The sequence below is a fragment of the Lygodium microphyllum genome, chromosome 23, assembly GCF_053477565.2.
Source record: "Lygodium microphyllum isolate KBCC chromosome 23, Lygodium_microphyllum_v1.1.10, whole genome shotgun sequence".
NCBI lineage: Eukaryota > Viridiplantae > Streptophyta > Polypodiopsida > Schizaeales > Lygodiaceae > Lygodium > Lygodium microphyllum.
The window spans coordinates 33,434,864-33,455,066 of NC_141157.1; the positions used below are offsets into that span (position 1 = coordinate 33,434,864).

The window sequence follows — 20,203 nt, forward strand, 5'->3', positions numbered from 1 at the left end:
GACCAAAGGAAATTTCGCACTAGCTGGCGAAGCTGCAGTACACAAGACTTGAAGAAGAACCAACACGAGGCGATATACCAGGCCGTCGCTAGGAGGATCTGGTTAACCACCAGGGCTCGGCCTGCTAGTGAGAGGCGAGCCGTACCCCAGTAGGTCAGCTTCCTCTGAATAGAATCGAGGACTGGAAGAAACTGCTGGGCAGGAGTGATGTCGAGTCCCACCTGGAACCCTAGGTAATGGATGGTCTGCCCTCTGCTCACCTATCTAAATCCCAGGTGGATGTCCCACTCCATGCTAGAGTCCGGGTCTATGAGGAAACCAAACGACTTTCGCCACTTGATTTTCGCTCCCGCTGCAGAATAGAACACCTCAAGAGCCAACCTCACTTTCTCTAGCATCAACTCATCGTCCTCTATGTAGAGTGCTGTATCATCTGCATACTCTGAGTCTAACAACTCAGTCTGCTCTCTCACGGGAAGTCGGAGGCCGCGTAATCCACTCATGCGTTACTGGAGGAAATGAGTCATCACCTCTGCAAAGAGTAGAAATAGGTACAGGGCGAGGGGGCAGCCCTGCCGGACTGAACTCTCCAGTCGAAACTCCACCCCTCACCTACTAGCTATGAGAACCTTGCTGGTGGCCGATCTGTAAAGTGCGGAGAACCCATGAATCCAAGCCTGGGGAAAACCCAGTCTCACCATGGCGCCCTTCAGGTAATCCCAGTTCAGCCTGTCATAAGCTTTCTCAAAATCCAAGAGTAGTACGACCAGCCTCTGCCCACTGTGCTGCGCCCACTTTGTCGCCTCAAAGAAGGTGACTACATTGTCTAGGATACTTCTATCCTGGACAAAGCCTGTCTGTGTGTCATGGATGATATCTGGAAGCACGGTGTGTAATCACCTACCAATCATCTTTGCCAGTGCCTTATAGGCCACTTACAATAAGGTGATTGGTTTCCACTGGGAGAGCTCCAACCGATCTCCCTCTTGGGGAGAAGACTGATAAGGCCTGCGAAGAGACTGCCTGGCATCTGTCCTGAAGTGTAAATCTCCTAGAAGGCCATCAGTAGGGGGTCCTTTACTAGCTCCTAGTAGGTGGTGAAGAAAGCCTTTGAGAGGCCATCCTCTCCCGGGCATTTTTACCCTCTTGTGTATGGAAAGCCTCCTCTAGTTCCTTCTTTGTGAAGGGGGACTAGAAGGGAGCGTCCCATGTCCTCTATGATGAGGGACGGGATGTGATCCTAGACTTGCTGTCTACATCGCTACCCTCTAGCTAAGGCTGTCTCCTGTTGGAAAAGACGCCTGTAGTAGTCGGTGGCAATCTCCATCACCTCGTCTGAGGGCTAGAATGAGTCCTCCCATACTGATATCGAAGGTTGCGTATCTGCTCTCCTAAGGTGCGAGGCTGGTGCACCTGGAAATACTCCTTGCACATTATATCCCCCTTCCGCGCTCAGAACGTTGCTGAGGTGCGGAAAGAGAACTTCGAGTGTTTGTCCTCTAGGCCAGCAATGACTGCTTGCGTGCGCGTCTCTTGTTCGTTGAGGGTGGGATCCCTTGGTGCCTCTTGTAAAAATCTCTGCATGGCTACAAGGTCCCGCCGCAGTGCTCTCTCCTCCTCCCAGCTTTGCTGTCTGGCTTGTATGGCTGCCTCTTGGCAGATCGTGCTCGACTCGGCTAAGACCTCTGCAACCTCCTCTGCGATTTGGTCCCTTGTGCCCCACTCCCTATTCGAAATCTGCTCTATCTGTCTCATCACCTCCTCCCTCCTATAGGTCGAGTCAGGGATCTGACAGGATCGTGTGTCTAGGGTAGATGTTGGGGAATCAAGTGTCAGGAGAATCGGGCAATGGCCCGACAATGTGGTACCTATCAACTGCCCAATCTGGCCTCCACGAGAGCCTCCCCACTCTCCCACATAAAACCTGTCCAACCGCTCTAGCAGGACTCCACCTAGCCGCTTGTATCCCCAAGAGAAGTCCAATGACCTCTCCCTCCTGTGGAAGGCAGGGTCTCTCCAGGCATCGCGTGCTCCTACTGCCAGTAGAAAGACCTTCCATGGCTCCTGCTCCTCCCCAACCATGCCATGGTAGTTTTTGTCTTTGCTCTCTGCTGGTCCTCCAAAGCCTCTAGGTTGTTGAAGTCTCCTCCAATGATCCAAGAGTCCACCTCTGGGAGTCCCTCCGCGATCTCCACCCAGAACCTACTGCGTGCCCTAACCTCCGTAGGGGCATAGACATTGAGGACTCTAAGGCATGAGTCCCCAATATCTAGTTTGATCCATAGAACCCTCCCTGCCACTATCGTGCCGTGGTCTCGTACACAGGTGGTGAGACTCGGGCCGATAGAGGTGCATACGCCTCCACTCCTGTTGTGGGCACCTATGACGTGCTCCCAAAAAGTGCGGGAGCTGCCCGGGAGTACCTTCCCTACCCACTGGGCCTGGGTGGGCGTGAGCTTGTGCTCCTGTAGAAGTAGAATGTCGATCCATCTTGCAAGGGCAGGTTGCAGCTCCTGCCAAACAATCAACTTCTTGGACCCACGTGCCCCACTGTAGTGGAGACTGTTCACATTCTAGGATACAAGGTGTAAGCTCATGGGGAAACCTATGACTGACTGAACAGGCATCTATTCGGAGTGGATGCTGCTGATGAGGAGGAGAAACTATGGGGCATGCAAGTACGCTTTGCCGGAGGTCTGGATGGTGAACTCCAATCCCCCATGGTGACCCTTGGCCGAACCATATGGGTGATAGATACTGCAAGTGGTACTATCAATGCATCTATTAGCCATGCTGAGAGTCGTGACTCTGTACACTAGTAGAAACGGGCCGCTTGTGCTAGGGCCACTCGATCACATCCCACAGAGCTCTCCACTGTGGAGGGGCTCAAAAGATAATGCTCAAGTGTGGGACCTCGGCACCAGGCCACTAGTTAATGTCCATCATGCAGCCAGGCCAGTGCTGTGCAAACAGTGCTAGTCCTTCTTGTTAAGAAGATTGCTAGGGTTTGCACTGAGGACACATACAATGTACGACCACGACAGAAACACAAAGACATAGAGGGCAAAACTCAAACCCTAAATGCAAAACTCAAAACTCAAACCCTAAACGCAAAACTCAAAACTCAAACACAGAAACTCAAACACAAACAGAAGAAGGGAGAGAGAGAACACAACTCTCAAGTGAATGAATGCTGTAAATGAATGTAAGAGTGTACAGTGTGCTCAAGGGCAGAGCAATGTTGGAGTGTGACGTCCACCGAAGACAGATCCCAAGTCTGTGACCACCAGTCGGAGTGTGGGAGTGCTAAATAGAGAATGGCAGCAGGTTGGTCACCAAAACGTAGCAATCTGGAGGCTGGAAACTGGTCAACGCAGCAGTGTACCACCGATCGGGAGCTGGAAACTGTGCACAGTCTGCTGTAAACAGCAGGCTGAAACAGTATTTGAGAGTGTCAGGGCCTGCAATGCTGAAAATGCAGGCTGGCTGACCCTGACGATGATGGAGAGCAGGCTGAACAGCAGTCTGGGACAGTTTGGAGCAGTCGCCAGCAGCTGAGAGTCATCACCTACAGCAATGGACAGGCTGAAGATGATGTGGCTGCAGTCGATGATGGCTGAACAACAGATGGAGGCGGAAATTGGGCGCCAACAGCAGCAGAGGCTGTGTAGGTGGGTGTAACCTGCAAACAAGGATGATTGTTGAATGGGGGTAGCCTGTCTATTTATAGATGTGGAAGGGCACCCCAAAAATTAGGGTTTCCACTAAACTTTCTAGTACCACTCCTTGTTTTAGGGTTTCCATTGAACTCTCTCGAACCACTCCCCGTTTTAGGGTTTTACTCTAAAATAGCATTTTTAGTGTGTTTTGGGGCTGTTTAAGAGGCAAATTAGCAAGTAATGCATATTTTAGCTCAACATCCCCGCTCAGGCCCAAAACTGAGCCGAAAGGTTAGGCCAGCCATTGTGATGGTTACTTACCCCAAGGCTTTCCACCCCAAAGCAGCCAGGGTATCGGACAAAGGGTGCACGTTGGCTGCCCAGTGGCTTACCAAGACTATAGAGGGGATGGTTATCTTACCAAGGGAATCCAAGTAGTCACCCCAGAGAGGACAGGGCATCGGACAAAGGGTGCACGTCGGCTGCTCAGTGGCCTACCAAGCCCTACAAAGGTGGATGGAACTACATGGAACTTTTGTTTTTGTTTTTGTTTTTAAAAAAAATAAGTATGGTAAATTTTATGGGATACGGCCAATTGAGTAATAGTGATCCAGAATACGGGAGTAGGGAGGATACACCCAACACATCACAAAACAGTACAAGTTAACCCATACACTCAGGGTGTCGATGACGAGAAAAAGTAGGTGATGAGGTATCCATGTGATGAAGAAGGATGGTGGTGTGGTAACAACAGCCGCCAGTGGAAACAACTTAGGATCTGCTCAAGTGGTGTTCTGCACAATGAGATGCAACGTATGTTACATGCCGAAGAATGCTCATGCAGCAGGTGCCACTTGGACAGTGTCCCTCATGGGGAAATTGTTCACTTGCCCAAGTGTCCTAATACAAAGATGATGAAATCATGCAATGCAAAGGGTAAGGTACAACAGGGGGAAGAAGTCGATGCCGAAGACAAAGTGCTGAAGCTTGCAGAATACCAAGAAGTGTAGGAACCCCCTCTCAACCTGGATGTAGATTCCGAAGAAGGAAGAGGAGCCTGATGTCGGTCTTCCTGTGGTGCCGAGAACCATAAGGAATGAAGAGGAGGAGGAAGCATCCCAATTGGAAGAAACCGCCATGATAGCATCAAGAGAGATGCTGCACGATGCGCCTCGGGAGGGGAAGCCTCCATGCTGGTAGAAGAGCAAAACTCCAAGGATGATGAAACCATGAAGGAACGGCGTGCATCCCAAGTCTCCACCCCAAGTAGGATTGGGTAAACCTGCATGTTAGCCCTACACTGAAAACAAAACCTGCAAAGGAGATCAAAGTCTGCAATCACAGAGGTCAGTAGTGAGATGCTCCAAAAACAAAACAAAACAAAAATGAAAATCTAATTGAAGGAACAAGTGCAAAGATGTAAATGTGTGTGTGTGTGTGAGTAAATGTAGCGGAAGACTTAGAAGAAGACTTAAAATGTAGAGACAAAAATCCTATGGGCCCGACTCTAAGAGTGCGAAAAATGAATGCTAAACCGACCTAGGGTATCGGAAAGGACCTAGAGACATGCTAGTCTAAGAAGGTGGCCACCATCACGTACGTCCAGTAGCAGGGCTCTGCCAAGGGAACGCCTGACGAGGTGGGGAGAAAGGTGAGATACATGTATGAAGTGCAACGGAATCGGAACCTGCAGACCAATCAACCAGTCCCTCAGGGGTAGTGAAAGAGATGGGCTGCTGAGGCTGTACTCGAGTCACATGTCCAGCAGCAATAATAGGTGCTGAAGGACCAAATGAAGCAGGAGCGGAAGGCGTAGCCCCGTTGGATTGTGGCATCGCAGCGGTCTGTTGAGGCTTTTTAGGTGGAAGACCTTGGGCCTTGGAGCGACACTCCTCATCCACATGGCCTGCTCTCTGGCAGTGTGTGCAAAACCGGTTTTTCTTAGGGAGTTACTGCCAAATAGGTCTTGATTCTTTGGTTCCATCTGAGGAAGAGGAGTCACCCTTTGATTGGCTTGCCTTCGCATCTAGCGAGTTCTTCCCACTGGTGGTTTTCCCTCCCGAAGAAGAGGCAACCAACCCTCTCTGCTTTGAATAAGGCTGTGATGAGGATTTCTTATGGACTTGATCATGCAGCCTTGCGTAATGCAAGAACTGGCACTCAAACTTGTAGAAGGTTGGCAATCGAGGTTGGTAGATGATGTGTTGAATGAAATTGAAGTATTTTGCGGGCAACTTATTCAAGAAAAATGTAACTTGATCATCGTTTGACTTTGGAGAGCCAGTAGTGGCGAACTCGGCAAGTAATCGCCTATAGTCAGCTAGCTTGACTTTCAGATCATCCCCTTCCTTAAGAGAGAACTCTTGAAGCTCAAAGTCGAGATCGATGCGCCGAGTACGATCACGAGCCGCATAGCGGTCGAGAAGGTGACTCCAACGCTTTGACGCGAGCCGGAAGTGCTGCAACTGAGAGTAAAACTCAGGAACCAATCTCTGCATTAGCTCAACATTGGCTGTAGCATTGGGGACTCTCCATTGACGGATGCAATCGGGGTGAGCTAGTCGAGGGCCCGGCATAGGCTCTAGACCAATGATGAGGTCCCAAAGACCCTGAGACTCAAGCACTTGTTGCATGAAATTTGACCAAGTAGTGAAATTTGACCCGTTAAAACGTGTCTTATCCGTGAAGGCATTCTTGGCCATTGCAACAGGAGTGGTAGTGCTCAGAGATGGATAGTGTGAAAAAGTGTAGTGGGGGTAGGATGGGGGAGTGGAGTACACTTGGGAATGGGCCCTAGAGTGCCCTCCAGGCATGCATGCAGTGTGCAAGGTGGATCCATAGGTGGGGATGGGCTGACTAGGCATGGGCATGGTAGCCACATGAGGAACCCAAGGAGGTGGGGTGGGAACACGGGGAGCAGAAGATGGGAATCCCTGCATAGGTGTAACCCAAGGAGAGTGTGAAGACGCACCATAAGTTGAGGATGGATACCCCTGCGTATGAGTGGTCATGGGAGATGTGAAGCTGGGGATAGTGAGGGGGATGCCCATCACAGTCGACCCAGGAGTTATGGGTATGCTCATTTGCTGAAAGGTGAGAGGCACTGTGTTAAAGGGTGGCATTCCCCCTAATGAAGTACCATGATGCAAAGAGGTAGAGAATGGGATGGAGAAGGAAAAGGTACTAGGAGCGGAGATGGTAGATCCAACCCCTAGGGTGTGTGATGCAAATGTGGAGTATAATCCAAGATTTTGGAAAGATGATGAGAGATAATGAAGGTGTGATATAGAAGAGGGTGGGATGGGAGAGAAGTGAGAAGTGTGTGTAATATGCTCAAATGAAACAGAAGCTGTAGATGTACTTGAATTTCATCTGCTTCGTGAGCCCCCTCGATTGAAGTTCACATATGCAAAGCCATCTAGATCTTGTACCTCAAAAGAAGAAATAGGCGAGGGTTTTGATTTATGCAACACAAAAGAATTGTACAAACCTGGCATTGGACCTGGCGGAGATGATGAAGATGGATCGCCAGATGTTCCGAATGCCGTATATCCTCCATGATCAGAGAGGTGGCCAGCCTCACCAACCGGTCCGAATGTGGTAGCAAAACTGGTAGGATGGGTGTAAATATCACCGTACTTGTTGCGATAGTACTCCTCAAAGTCCTTCTCTGTTATGTTAGTGAAATCTGGTGAAGGTGGAGTGTCGTCCTCCTCACCGAGTCTATAATGCTATCTTAGGGTTTCCAATGATGGAGAAGCGTAATAAGACATCATAGGAATTGGAGAAGGTGTCTTGGACATTGTTATTCGGTTACAAGTGGTATTGTGTGCCTTGCACAAAGACTAGCTCTCAACAATATCCGTAAGATACTCTTTACAAGAGCACCGGCTCTGATACCATGTTAAGAAGAGTGCTAGGGCTTGCATTGAGAATACACAGAGTGTACGACCACGACACAAACACAAAGACACAGACACAGACACAGAGGGAAAAACTCAAACCCTAAACGCAAAACTCAAAACTCAAACACAAAAACTCAAACACAAACAGAAGAAGGGAGAGAGAACACAACTCTGAAGTAGATGAATGCTGTAAATGAATGTAAGAGTGTATAGTGTGCTCAAGGGCAGAGCAATGTCGGAGTGTGACGTCCATCGAAGACGGATGCCAAGTCTGTGACCACCAGCCGGAGTGTAGGAATGCTGAATAGGGAATGGCAGCAGGCTAGTCACCAAAACGCAGCAGTCTGGAGGCAGGAAACTGGTAAACGCAGCAGTGTACCACCGATCGGGGGCTGGAAATTGTGCATAGTCTGTTGTAAACAGCAGGCTGAAACAGTGGCTGAGAGTGTCAGGGCCTATAATGCTGAAAACACAGGCTGGTTGACCTTGGAGATGATGGACAGCAGGCTAAACAGCAGTCTGGGACAATTTGGAGCAGTTGCCAGCAGCTAAGAGCCGTCGCCTACAGCAATGGACAGGCTGAAGATGATGTGGCTGCAGTCGATGATTGCTGAACAGCAGATGGAGGCAGAAATTGGGCGCCAACAGCAGTAGAGGGTGTGTGGGTTGGTGTAATCTGCAAACAAGGATGATTACTGAATGGGGGCAGCCTGTCTATTTATAGATGTGGAAGGGCACCCCAAAAATTAGGGTTTCTACTAAACTTTCTGGTAGCGCTCCCCGTTTTAGGGTTCCACTGAACTCTCTTGAACCGCTTCCCCTTTTAGGGTTTTACTCTAAAAGAGCATTTTAAGTGTGTTTTGGGGCTGTTTAAGAGGCTAATCAGCGTAATGCATATTTTAGCTCAACACTTCTCCCATCCACTAGGAGATGTGGTCCTCCACCAGACTCTTCAACTCCTCCTCTATCTGTGTAATTGTCCAATCCCCTGTGTGAGAGGATTGAAAGAAGAAAGTGTAGTTTGGTCCAGTTGGTGGTGCTAGTAGATGGAACTTGCCCCTCCTTGACTTACAAACCACGAAGATCCCCACCACTAGAGGTAGTGGGAACTCTGTTTTCTCTGCAACTCTTAGGTAGGACCACGGGCCAGTGCAAAAGAACTCCTATGGCAATAGCTGTGCCTGTCTTGCGAAAGTGTGACGGACGGTAGGGGCAGATGAGCTAGTGTCTGTGTGGGAGAGGGAGAACTGCTGGTGTGCGGAGGATGTAGCCGTGAGTGGCTCATCATCTCCTGTGGGAGGAGGGGGGTTGGGTTTGGGGGGGATCACCTCAACCGGGGGCGGATTGGGGGGGGGGTGCTCGGCAGGGGAGGTGGTGGGGGTGAAGAAGACCGAGGGATGGTGGGGTGGTCGAAGGTGCGTGGTGTGTGTTTGGAGGGGGGAAGGTTGGGCTTGATAGGGGGGAGCCGTGGGCTTGGGTCAGTGGGGGGGGCATGGGAGGTGAGGGGTGGGTTGGTGCGGGGCTGTGGGATCTCAAGTGGGGTAGCTTGTAGCGCGGGTGGTGGATGTGGGGGGTTGCGGTCTTGTCGGGTGGGGCGGACAGGGGGGGGCTGTTGAGTGCTCTGCAAAGGGGGCGTCGCTCGCTCTCCTACTCCCTGTTGTTGAGGTTGCATTTGAGGAGCTAGCTGCGGCTCCCCCTACCGTCTCCCTCCCTATTGTCTTTGGACCTGTGTGAAGCCATCAGCGTCCACCTCTGGGACTGTCGGCAGAGCCTTGGCTCTGAAGTGCGTACAGTCTGTTGCTTGATGCCCAAAGTCATGGTAGCGTAGGCATTGCCCTAATTGCCCGGTCAGAGGGACCTGTTGCCTATTGGAGTGAGCTCCTGCCGCCTCAATCTCCAAGAACTTGGGTATACTCTTTGTGTCTTTCACGGCCACTCGTACCTTGCGGACTCCTGCAGCTGTCATTGCATCCGCAAAGGAGGCAGGAAGAACTGTGCCGAAGAGCAGTCCGAAGTCCTCCACTAACTAGCGGTACTCTGCTGCCAGTTCGGGGAAAAGTAAAGTGATTGGGTGTCAGAGAAATCTGTTGTGGAGCTCAAATGATTCCACTTTGAAGCTGCTGTACCATGGAACCATGTGAATGACCCGCTTCGTAGAGGCATAGAGCGAGCTCTCCACTAACTCATGAGCTACGTCCGCAGAGGTGAGACGAACCATGAAGATCCCTTGGCCCATGTGGACTGCCTCCACGATCTGCGCTGTGCCAATGCGCATCGTAGAGTGAAGCCAATCCCGAAGCTGGGCCCTGGATGGAGAGTGTCCTATTACCTGACCGAATATCACCGTTTCTTTATGCTCCAGCTCTATGGCATGGACGGCCAAGAGCTGTTCCTCAGAGAGGACAATGCGCAAGGTGTTTGATTGGGGGGCACTCGCAGAATGCACTGGCATTTGACCAGGGGTTTCCATTGCGTAACCTTGTTGAGGACCTGTTGATCCCGCTACTGTGCTGCCGAAAGGGGAAAGGTGTTGCTACAAGTGGAGGGAGCAACGGTATGGGGGGGGGGGTGGAAATGGGAGGAGAAGGATTTTATGAGGGAGGGGGGGTCGTGCAGCATGTTAGAGGGGGTGCATAACACTACAGGGGGAGGTGGGGAGACAGAGGGGGCACCAGCGGAAGGGGGGGGAGATGACTAGAGATGGTGGGAGAGGGGTGGGCGTAGCGCTCCTGCTGTGAAGCAGCGCAAGGCAGAGGGGGAGGGTTGACTGGGTGGCGGGAGGAGGAGGGGGCGAATGTTGAGGAATGTGGGGGGGAGCTATGGGTGAGTGCGATGGAGAGGGGGACATAGGAGATGCTGGCGGAAGAGGGGGGAGCTGATGAGAGCTAGCGGGAGAGGGGTGGGCGCAGCGCACCTGCTGTAAAGCAGCGTAGGGCAGAGGGAGAGGGATAGTTGGGTGGCGGGAGGAGGAGGGGGACGAATGCTGAGGAAGGCCGGGGGGGGCAGGGGACTCAGGGTGACCGCGATGGAGGTGTTGGGTGGGCGCGATGGTAGTGGATGCGTGACGCGGGGGCAGCGTTCGTGATGCGATGGGCAAGAGCAGTTTTACAGCAGCTTTCTAGAGTAGCTTAGAGAAAGAACTTGCATCTTGCATAATGAATGTGTTTTGCTTAGATTGTTCTTCTTTTAGCAAAATAGAAGCCAACTCATCAAATGACAAAGCATTCAGATTGCCTTTCATCATCAAACGAAGACTAGATGCAAAACTCTGATAAGAATCAAGAAGACCATTGAGAACAATTTGCATAAGTGAATAGTTTGGCAAAATCTCATCTGCAGCAATCAACTACACCTGAAGATCTTTGATCTTTGTTCAAAAACTATCCATTGAGTTACCTTCATCCATATGCTCATTTTCTAATTGCTTACAAAGTATGAGCCTCTACACCGTGAAACACCATTTAGACATCTTAGAATTCCATGTACAATATTCTAAATCCCCTTTGCAACTAATACATGATGCATCATATAAGCCCACAACAGATAATTGGTTCCATCAAAATTGTCCTCAAGAGCCAGCATATGGAATACACCATTGTTTCTAGCCATGGCCATTAACTGTACTTGATGCAAAACTTGACTATATAGAGGAAAATGTGCACAAAACCAACCTGTGCTATGTAGCATAGCATAAAGAAGACTGCAAAGGCATTTACATTGCAGAAATAACTGATGTTGAAATTTCTGTGCAAAAGGACGAAATAGCCTATGCAGTATTGGTAGTAGTACAAATGGAGGCCAAAATGAACCTGATAAAAAATCTAATGATGCCAAGTCCTAACTGGGCTTCCTACAGTATTCATCGACTCATGAACACTCATAAAATCTTTTCCTAATTTGAGGAAATCAAGTAGAGGGCTTTGACAACTCTACCCAAGAGGTTGAAGTCTGCTCTTATACCAATTGTTGGATTTAAGGGTGCAATTATGCAAGTACAGAGGTTCGAGAAGAAGAAGCTTGAGAGAGCACAAGTCAAGGTGTATTGCGAGGTATCAAGAGAAGATTTACAAGGCTTATTATGCCCTAAAAGTGAATAGGCATTTAACAAGGCCAATGGATAAAAACCTCCTAAAGAGGGAAAAAGGTGCCCTGGCGGTCCTAAGTGGATTCACACAGATCACTACCAAAATATAGTAACAGAATGAAGAGGAATTAGATGGAGCATTCAAAGCATAGTTTTTAGTGTAGTGAGTACTCTAACTCAGCTTACTCAGAATCTTCAACCTCTAAAGTTTTGGAAGCCCCTTCTATGCCTAAGAAGAAACATGTGCATCCACAATATAAAAAGCCTAGTGAGTTTCATGGCAGCCATCTCTTCCTATGTCTTTCAATGGGCAGATTCCAAAATGCACAGGTAGCTCCATTTCAACGATCCACATTCGTCCAAGGGGCCAATTTGCATTGGCAAAACTGTAATTTTCAACATGCAAATTTTGGAGAAAGTTGCCACATTCAGCAAAGGGGCCAATCTGCATGCTCAAAACTGTAATTTTCAGCATGCAAATTTCAGACAGCCAATTTTTCCTCAACCCCCACACATCTAGGGGACAAATCTAGGCTACGGATCCAAAATCAAAATGGGTGTCATAACTCGAGCAACATTGGCTATTGGCACCCAATCTATGTTTGTTATTTGAAACCTTGTCAATGTACAGCCATATGTGGATGGAAATGGCCATCCTTGCTTCAGATCCAATGATGCTCGTTACAAATTTTGATGGGCCATTTGTACCACGCACTCTCCTTGTCATGCCTCACATAAATCATATATAGTCCTAGCCTAATATGCAGGATGATGTTAACAGCTTTATGAAAATCTACAAAGAACGCTAGCTTCTTCCCATATGCTCAGCTCTCCTCAATAAGAGTTGTGACAATTAGTCAGTACGTGATCCAGTGTGGTGTATCCTCTCTAGAACCCTGCCTGTCCTAGTGCTCTGTGTCTATTGCATTATTCACATCCATTAAATTCATGTTCTAAGATGGAGCCATATATCTTGGGCAAGTAGTCTCTGGTAACAATTGTCTGGTGACTGTAGGGTACCGTATAATCTTTGCTTTTTGAAAATGAGTATGATTTTGTGGTGACCAACTAACTGAGAAACCCTCATAAATCAAGCATCTATAGGTTTGCATTTCCAAAGGCTTGTTAACTACTTAAAATTCCTATGGGTGTATAGGCTATGCTTCAATCTACTTAATATAGTGTCACAGCAACTGAGTACCATTGTAACATAGTCTATACAAATTAGGGGCCGACATGATGAAAGATTGCATCATACAACAAGAGCTATATAATACATCAAGTTGGGGAACAACAATCAGTTAAATACATTTTCTGTCAATTCTGAGGTGAAACATTAATGTTACAATTTAACTGGCCTTAGTGTGGTGAATTTGAAACAAAACTGTGTGATTGTATGACATTACCTTTTTCTTTGGTTCTCTTTTCAAACTTCTAGTTTATTCATAAACAAACTGTTTACATGGTTTTAGGATTGTTCCTGCAACAGAACGATCTAGAGCAGTGGCATTTGTCTTTAATGGGCTGAATGTGGGCAGCATTATTGGGTAAGAACCTTTGGTGATTATGTGCTAGTTAATAGATTAGTAAAAGAACAATTAAGAAAATAGTGAAGTTTATTCAATGCCATATGATCTGGGATGCTTACTTATGTTTTAGTGTCAGAGCAAACTTAAAATTTTTGGCAGTTCAGGTGTAACAACATGTAATCAATAGTAATACTACAGCATGTATACGATGTTTTCTTCATGTGTGGTGTGGTTGTAAAGCTAGCATAACGTTCTGAATTGAGCCAGGACAGGAATTCACAGTTTATTACATTTAATTGAATAAGGGCTTAGGAATTTGTATGACTAGATGATAAAATGAGGATCTTGTAATAAGAACTTTACGGACTTTAATTTTCAGCTTTCCACTACTGTCAGGAGTACCTTTTCTAGTATCTCTGGAGCTAACCCCCTACATTGGCAGTGTCCATCAAGCTCAGGGCCTTTTTAAGCTATTATAGGATGCTCTTTTTTAGTAAGGTTTAGCAACTGAATTAGTTTGTTTGACCACTTACACAGCTCTTGCTGCTCATCACAAAGTTTTCATAAGGTAGCTGACTGTTCAACTGTCCCCCTTTGTTAGAGATTTGGTCACCTCCAGGATGGGCACAAGCATGTACAGGGCAGATTAGGACAGATTATTCAGTTACACCATGTTCAGGATTACGTCGGGCAGTAGTTTTGTAGTCGCTAGCAGTTTGGGCATGATTCCAGGCAGGTCACGCAGGCTGGACAGGGGGGAGAGAGTTGCCACGAGACTGGCTGCATTTCTCACAGCAGTTTATTCTTATGTTATTTTGTTTTATTGAGTCAGCTATATTCAGCAGCAGTCGACCAGATTTAACTGGCTGACCTGATCAGTTTATTGCATTGTTTCCTGCCTATTTGGGCCTTCCCTCCAGTCATAGTCACTTCATTTTTTGTGCAAGTTGAGAGAGATTTTCATTTGGTTACTCTCACACAGCCCGTTGTACATGTTTGTGCCTGTTGAGATAAATTACAATTAGCTCTAGTTAAACAGCCCCAAAACTCAAGTTAATTAATGAATTTTAACCATTCTTTTCAACCAGGAGCGGTTCGAGAGAGTTCCAAATGTTCCACATGTAAACCCTAATTTGGGAGACCCCAAACTTTCTATAGATAGACAGCATGACCTCCCATTCAGTCAATCTTGCTTTTGCAAGTTTTAGGTGATCTAGCTTTGCTGCCCATACCCCATTCGCGGAGGACATCTTAGCTGAGGCTGCCCGACATTGTCTACATCCATTCAGCACCTGTTTCCAACCTTCTTGCATAGTTTCCTACCGCATTTTGCTGCCGCCAGCAGTCAACTCCTCTGCAAAAGCTGTGTCAACCTGGCAACCAGCCTGCTGCCTGCATCTGTGGTTCATACAACTTGGCGACTGCCTTCTACTATTGCATTTGGCATTTGTAGCTGCCACCCTGCACTCATAACCTTCTATGTGTTGCATTTGCTCCTTCCATGAAGCTGTCACCTACCTCTAGAACTCTGTTTTGCAATTCTCTCTCCTCTGCTTGTTTGTGATACTAATTCGGCATCACTATTGTTGCGTTTGCTACTATTAGATGTTTTAGAGGCTGCCTTGCTGCATTTTGGGATCCATCAGGAGTATGGCACACTCTTTAGCTTAGTACCTCTACCTCAGTCTTCGAGACATTTGAGTTTGGGATACAATATTCCTTCACTACATAATGTGTTTGTTTCATGAGCATTATATTCTATAGATTCATGTATTTATGATCTTCATTGTATTTATTGTCTCTATATTACCTTAATCCTAATTGTGTTCTATTCAGTTTATGCTTTGCTGTACACTTGTATTTGGGTTTTTGCATTAGCGTATTTCTTTACATGGTATCAGAGCTAAGATCTCTTCAAAGAAATTTGGGCTTTTGATCTGCAAGCCCTTCGCAAGTAGTAGGAACAACAAGAGGGTAAGATCACTTCGAATATGACATTATTGCATCATTCTCTCAAGCCAAATCCATCAAGAAATGAGCAGAAGTAGGCTACACAACTTGCTCCGCCATCCTCCGACATTGCCCGGCGGCAAAGAGACGTTGGACTACCATGGGAATCCATAGACCATATGAGATTTCAAGAGGCGAATACAGCCTCATCCTCATGTATCGGGCTACCATGGAGTCCATAGGCCATATGAGATTTTAAGAGGCGAATATAACCTGATCCTCATGGTTAGGAGAGATGTCGGACTACCATGGAGCCCATAGACCTCATCCTCATGGCCGGGAGAGACGTTGGACTACCATGGAGTCCCTAGACCATATGAGATTTCAAGAGACGAATATGACCTTATCCTCATGTATCGGGCTACCATGGAATCCATAGGCCATATGAGATTTCAAGAGGTGAATATGACCTGATCCTCATGGCCTGGCGTTGGACTACCATCATAGTTGTCAGTTACGAAAGGTACGGTACGATAAAATACGGTACTAATCGGTATCTTATGTTTTTATAAGGTACGGTACAATATTAGTACGAAAAAAAAAAGATGATTTTTAAAATAACAAAAACCATAAATCATTAAATGATAGATCATAGAATACATGTTTAAAGTGGAAATAGCCATTTCATTACAGAATAAGATGAATATATGAGGGTGACCATCGCGGTCGCATGGGCTATGCAAAACATATGATACATCATACAACTACAGTCTTGTATATCTGATACAAAAAAAAAGAGAGACCTATGTCATATGAATGATAAATCTATGATGAGGCATTACTATCATCATCATCATCGTCATCAAAACCATTTGAGTGCTCATCAAGAGAGTCTGAAGATGACTCCTCGGCATCCGACTTATACTCATCCTCACTGATGAGGTTACCATCATCATCAAATGATGGCTCCCTAGGTGGCAGCTATGTAGGCGGGGAGGGGGGGGGGGAAATATCATCATGAGGCATAGGATGTGAGCTACTAGAGCCCCGCCTTACATATGTCTGCAAGCCACTCGAACCACCCCTCCTTGATGATGGAGAGCGTGGAATGACCATGCCTTTGCTACCACCTACTCAAACTCCTCGCCCACAAGCATACTGACTGCAAGTGTTACGAGTATCTGTTGCTATAAGCTCTCTATAGAGCTTTGCAAAAATCATCTCCTCCTCCTCGTCCACCTCCTTATGTATACTCAGAAGAGTATCGCAACATCCACCTATACAATGCAGTGATGCACGTAAGATTGATCATTGTAAATGCTGAAGTCTAAATTGTAAAGTATAAAGTTTAAACTTCAAAGTTCAAAGTTTAAAAGTTGAAACAACAAATTTTAAATATTATGGTTAAGTGTTTAAGCTTTATCTGCTTCAGACTAAGCATGCTCATCATAGCCCTCATCATGCGTAAGTTAGTGTAGCAATAGACTAGCCGCTCTAACTATCGCGTGCTAAGCTGATTGCGAATCTTTGTGTGAATGAGAGAATAGACACTCAAATTTCTCTCACATGCACCCAAAGAGCAATCATGGGCAAGGACCTTCATGGCTAAGGGCTAAAGGGTCTCCAGTGCGCATCCAAAGTGGGAGAAATTGGGAGTAATCTTGTGCAAGGACCCTCATGGCTAAGGGCTGAAGGGTCTCTAGTGCATATCCAAAGTTTTGCTACCAAAATAAAGGCTTCAGAAGTGACTCTCTCCTCCAACAAGTGGGAGAAGCAAAAGCCACATGCTCTGATCTGCATAGCATCCTAGCTCCTCTAGCACTGCATTGTGGTCATCAACAAGGACCACACGAGTCAAATAAGCAAGCTGGTCTGAACGGAACTCTCTATCATCCATGACCGTTGGTGACTTGTAGGCCGGATGTACCACTGCGGCAAAACCATGGATGGGCTTATGCATCCACGTCAATCTCCTCTCTGCTATTGCGAGGAGCAGAAGAAACCATAGCATGAGTAGTGTGCTCTGAAGACAACATGTCTTTCCTGCGCATATAAGTATGCAAGGAATCTTGTGAAGCATTAGGCACAGTATCCGCCATGCCAACATCAAACCTTTTACCTTTCTTAGCACGTGCATCTACCCAGTCATTGTCACGGGAATCCAAACCCGAAACATGTTGTTTGCCTTTATCCAAAACTTTAGGTGGCTAGGTCGCATCCTGCGACGGAGCATTAAGCACCATATCTTCCATGGGAGGCAAAACATGCTCAGCATCTGAAGTCGGTTGCTTCGCTGGACATTCGGCCGTAGAATGCCCCAATTTTCCACACGAAAAACAATGCCCTGCAAAGTTACCCCATTTCAAACGAAAGTGCAAAGGATGCAAGCCAGAGTAATTAAGACGTAACCAAGCAGGCCTTTTCCAAGCAGTGTCCCATAACATACACAAATGGTTACGATTTGTGGCCCTTAGGCTCGGGGGAACCAAAGCAGTGCCCACAACGGCCATGGCATCCTTTAACAGTGGCCAATAGACAACCGGACAGTTTTCCACTTCAACCCACACCGGGCATTCGCGTTGAAGCAAGTGCTGAAAATCCGCCATTGGGCGCCATGGCACAACATGGACCAAACGGTGATCAAAGAACATTGGCAATTTAGTCAGCAGATCGGCACAATGCTTCTCGGATTTCAACAATACCTCATAAAAGCCTTGGGGCCCAACAAAAATCTCTTCAACACACACCCCTTGTAGTAGACTTTGCAGCCACTGGCGAATATAGGAAAGCATTGGGATCCTACCAGTGAAAAAGAGTATAACAGCACGCTCATAAAACACTAAGAATGAGCGCAAAACATTTTTAGGATCCACAGTGGCTTCTAGAACATCTTCAGTTTCAGAGTCAGAGAACGCTTCATGATTATGTTGAACATAATCACCAAGCAGAGTGTTGGCAAACTCCAAAATGCTCACAGTCAACATCCTGAGAATCCACAGAATCAGAAGCAACCTGAGCATAAGAACGTTCCTGATGACCCATTGTATCTTCCGAAGTATGCTTGGTGCGTTTGATCGCAGGCTGGAAGTCAGGACCAAATGGCATCTCCTCTGTGCAAGGAACCATATCCTCTGGTTTCTCTGTTTCAGAATCCGGACGAAGGGCTGCCACCGTTTGGTCAATAAAGGCCATGTCCAGACCAGCCATGTTGTATCACCACTTTAACAAGAGATCTGAAGCTATTTGTAGGGCGCTCTCTCTCTCTCTCTCTCTGCTGCCACAGTCTGCCTGCTGACTTGTGCAGGGTCATAGTCGCGCGCTCCCAGATCCTGACAGTTCTATGGTACGCCGACTCCCCTCTCTCTCTCTCTCTGTGTCAACCGCAGAGTAGGGCTCCCCAGGAAGGATTGACGCACGCTAGTTTGCAAGATAGGTCAACCAGCTGTTCACAGGTAGGCGAGGGTAGGGCTTGAACAGGGCAGAACGGACCCTGCATTGGTCTGACAGAAGAGCTCATGCAGCGGACGAGGCAGGTACGCACGCACGCTGGTCAGGGGAAGCACGTCTGCAGGCAGATAAGCATGTCCCCTCTCTCTCTCTCTGTGGCTGCCTCAGCCTGCGTGCAGAAGCAGGGCAGAATTGCGTAGGCGCAGGCCCGATAGAGCCACCACAAGAGGTCAAGTCGCTGCAGTAGAAGGGTCATGACAGGTCGCCATCTCTCTCTCTCTCTCTTTCTCACAGACTAAGTCATCAAAATCCCTCTCTTTTGCCCCTAAAAACGTTTTTTCAGTTTGCATGGGCATTTTTGCCAAGTGGCAGCCTTCTAAACCCATTTTCTAGTATTATCCAGTCATTAAATAATTTGAAAATTAATTTCATCCCTTCTAGCCCTGCCTATAATTAAATATGCCCATCCATAATTAAATTGGCTAGGCCAATTTGCAACTTGGAGTGGTCCCCAACCTTTGTTGACCCTTAGATTGGCATTAGTTAATTAATTAACACTAGTCCCTCGTGTCACCACTAATACTTATTGGCCAAACAAGTATCTTGGGGTCAAAATTAACACCAATTGACCACCAAAACTCAATCGGTATATCTTATCACAACTTTTTCCTTTAACACCCATTGCATCCTCGGGGTCCTTGGCTTGTTACCATGAAATAACTACCATGTGCATGACATGTGCTTAAAAAACCTTGCATGCTTGATTAATAATTTAATCAAATGTTATTGGCAAGATTAAAACATCTTAAAATTTCATGTCCCAATGACAAAATCTACAACTTTCGCACGATCTAGGGGACAAAATCTCATTGTTTTGCTTCTCAATTTTGAGAAGGCCTATGATAGAGTTGATTGGGAATTTCTAGAGGGCACCATGCTGAGGATGGGTTTGCTAGAGCAATGGATCAGAGGTTTATTGGCTCTAGATTCATCAGCTCATAGCCAGGTCCTCATTGGTGGGATTGGAGGTGCTGGATTCTGTATTTAGAGGTTAGTGCAACAAGGATGCCCCTTGCACCTCTTCTTATTTGTTGTAGAGGCTATGAGCTTCTCCCTCAGGGATAGGAATATAGGTATTCGAGGCATGAGATTTCTGAGAGTTGGAGTTGCTGCTGGATGTAGAGTTTGTAGATGACACGTTTGTTTACCTGGATGGGAATGAGGAGAATTTTATGGCCTTTTTAGCTGCAATGGAGATCTTTTATAGGGTCTTAGGAGCTCTTATTAAATGGCACAAATCCTATGGATTTTGGGTTTGTGATACTTAGTAGATAAACTGTAGTTGGGTCCCCCATGGCACTTCTATGAGATACTTGGGCTGCCATACAGGCATTGGTATTTCTTTAGAGCAGCAGCTGGCATCCTTATTACTTAGCGTAAGACAAAAGCTACTATATTGGAGCATAGAAGACTATCACTAGCAGGCAGGGTGGTAGTTGCAACTTAGGTTCTATTAGGCACCATGTGGTACATAACTTCTTGTTGGACTTTCTCTAGGTCATGCATTGGCCAAGTGAATTGACTCATCAGGGATTTCATTTGGTCAGATGGAGATGGTAGTCTTCTGAG

At 47.0% G+C, this 20,203-nt stretch overlaps 1 protein-coding gene across 2 annotated transcripts in view; it reads left to right on the plus strand.

The window, feature by feature from the left end:
• Positions 1–20,203, plus strand: part of PHT4;5 (phosphate transporter 4;5) — a 191,989-nt gene that overhangs the window by 71,814 nt on the left and 99,972 nt on the right. For both annotated transcript variants that reach the window (XM_087664168.1, XM_087664169.1), the window contains exon 5: positions 13,121–13,195. In XM_087664168.1, coding sequence (XP_087520294.1) covers positions 13,121–13,195 — 75 coding nt within the window. The remainder of the gene's footprint in view (positions 1–13,120; positions 13,196–20,203) is intronic.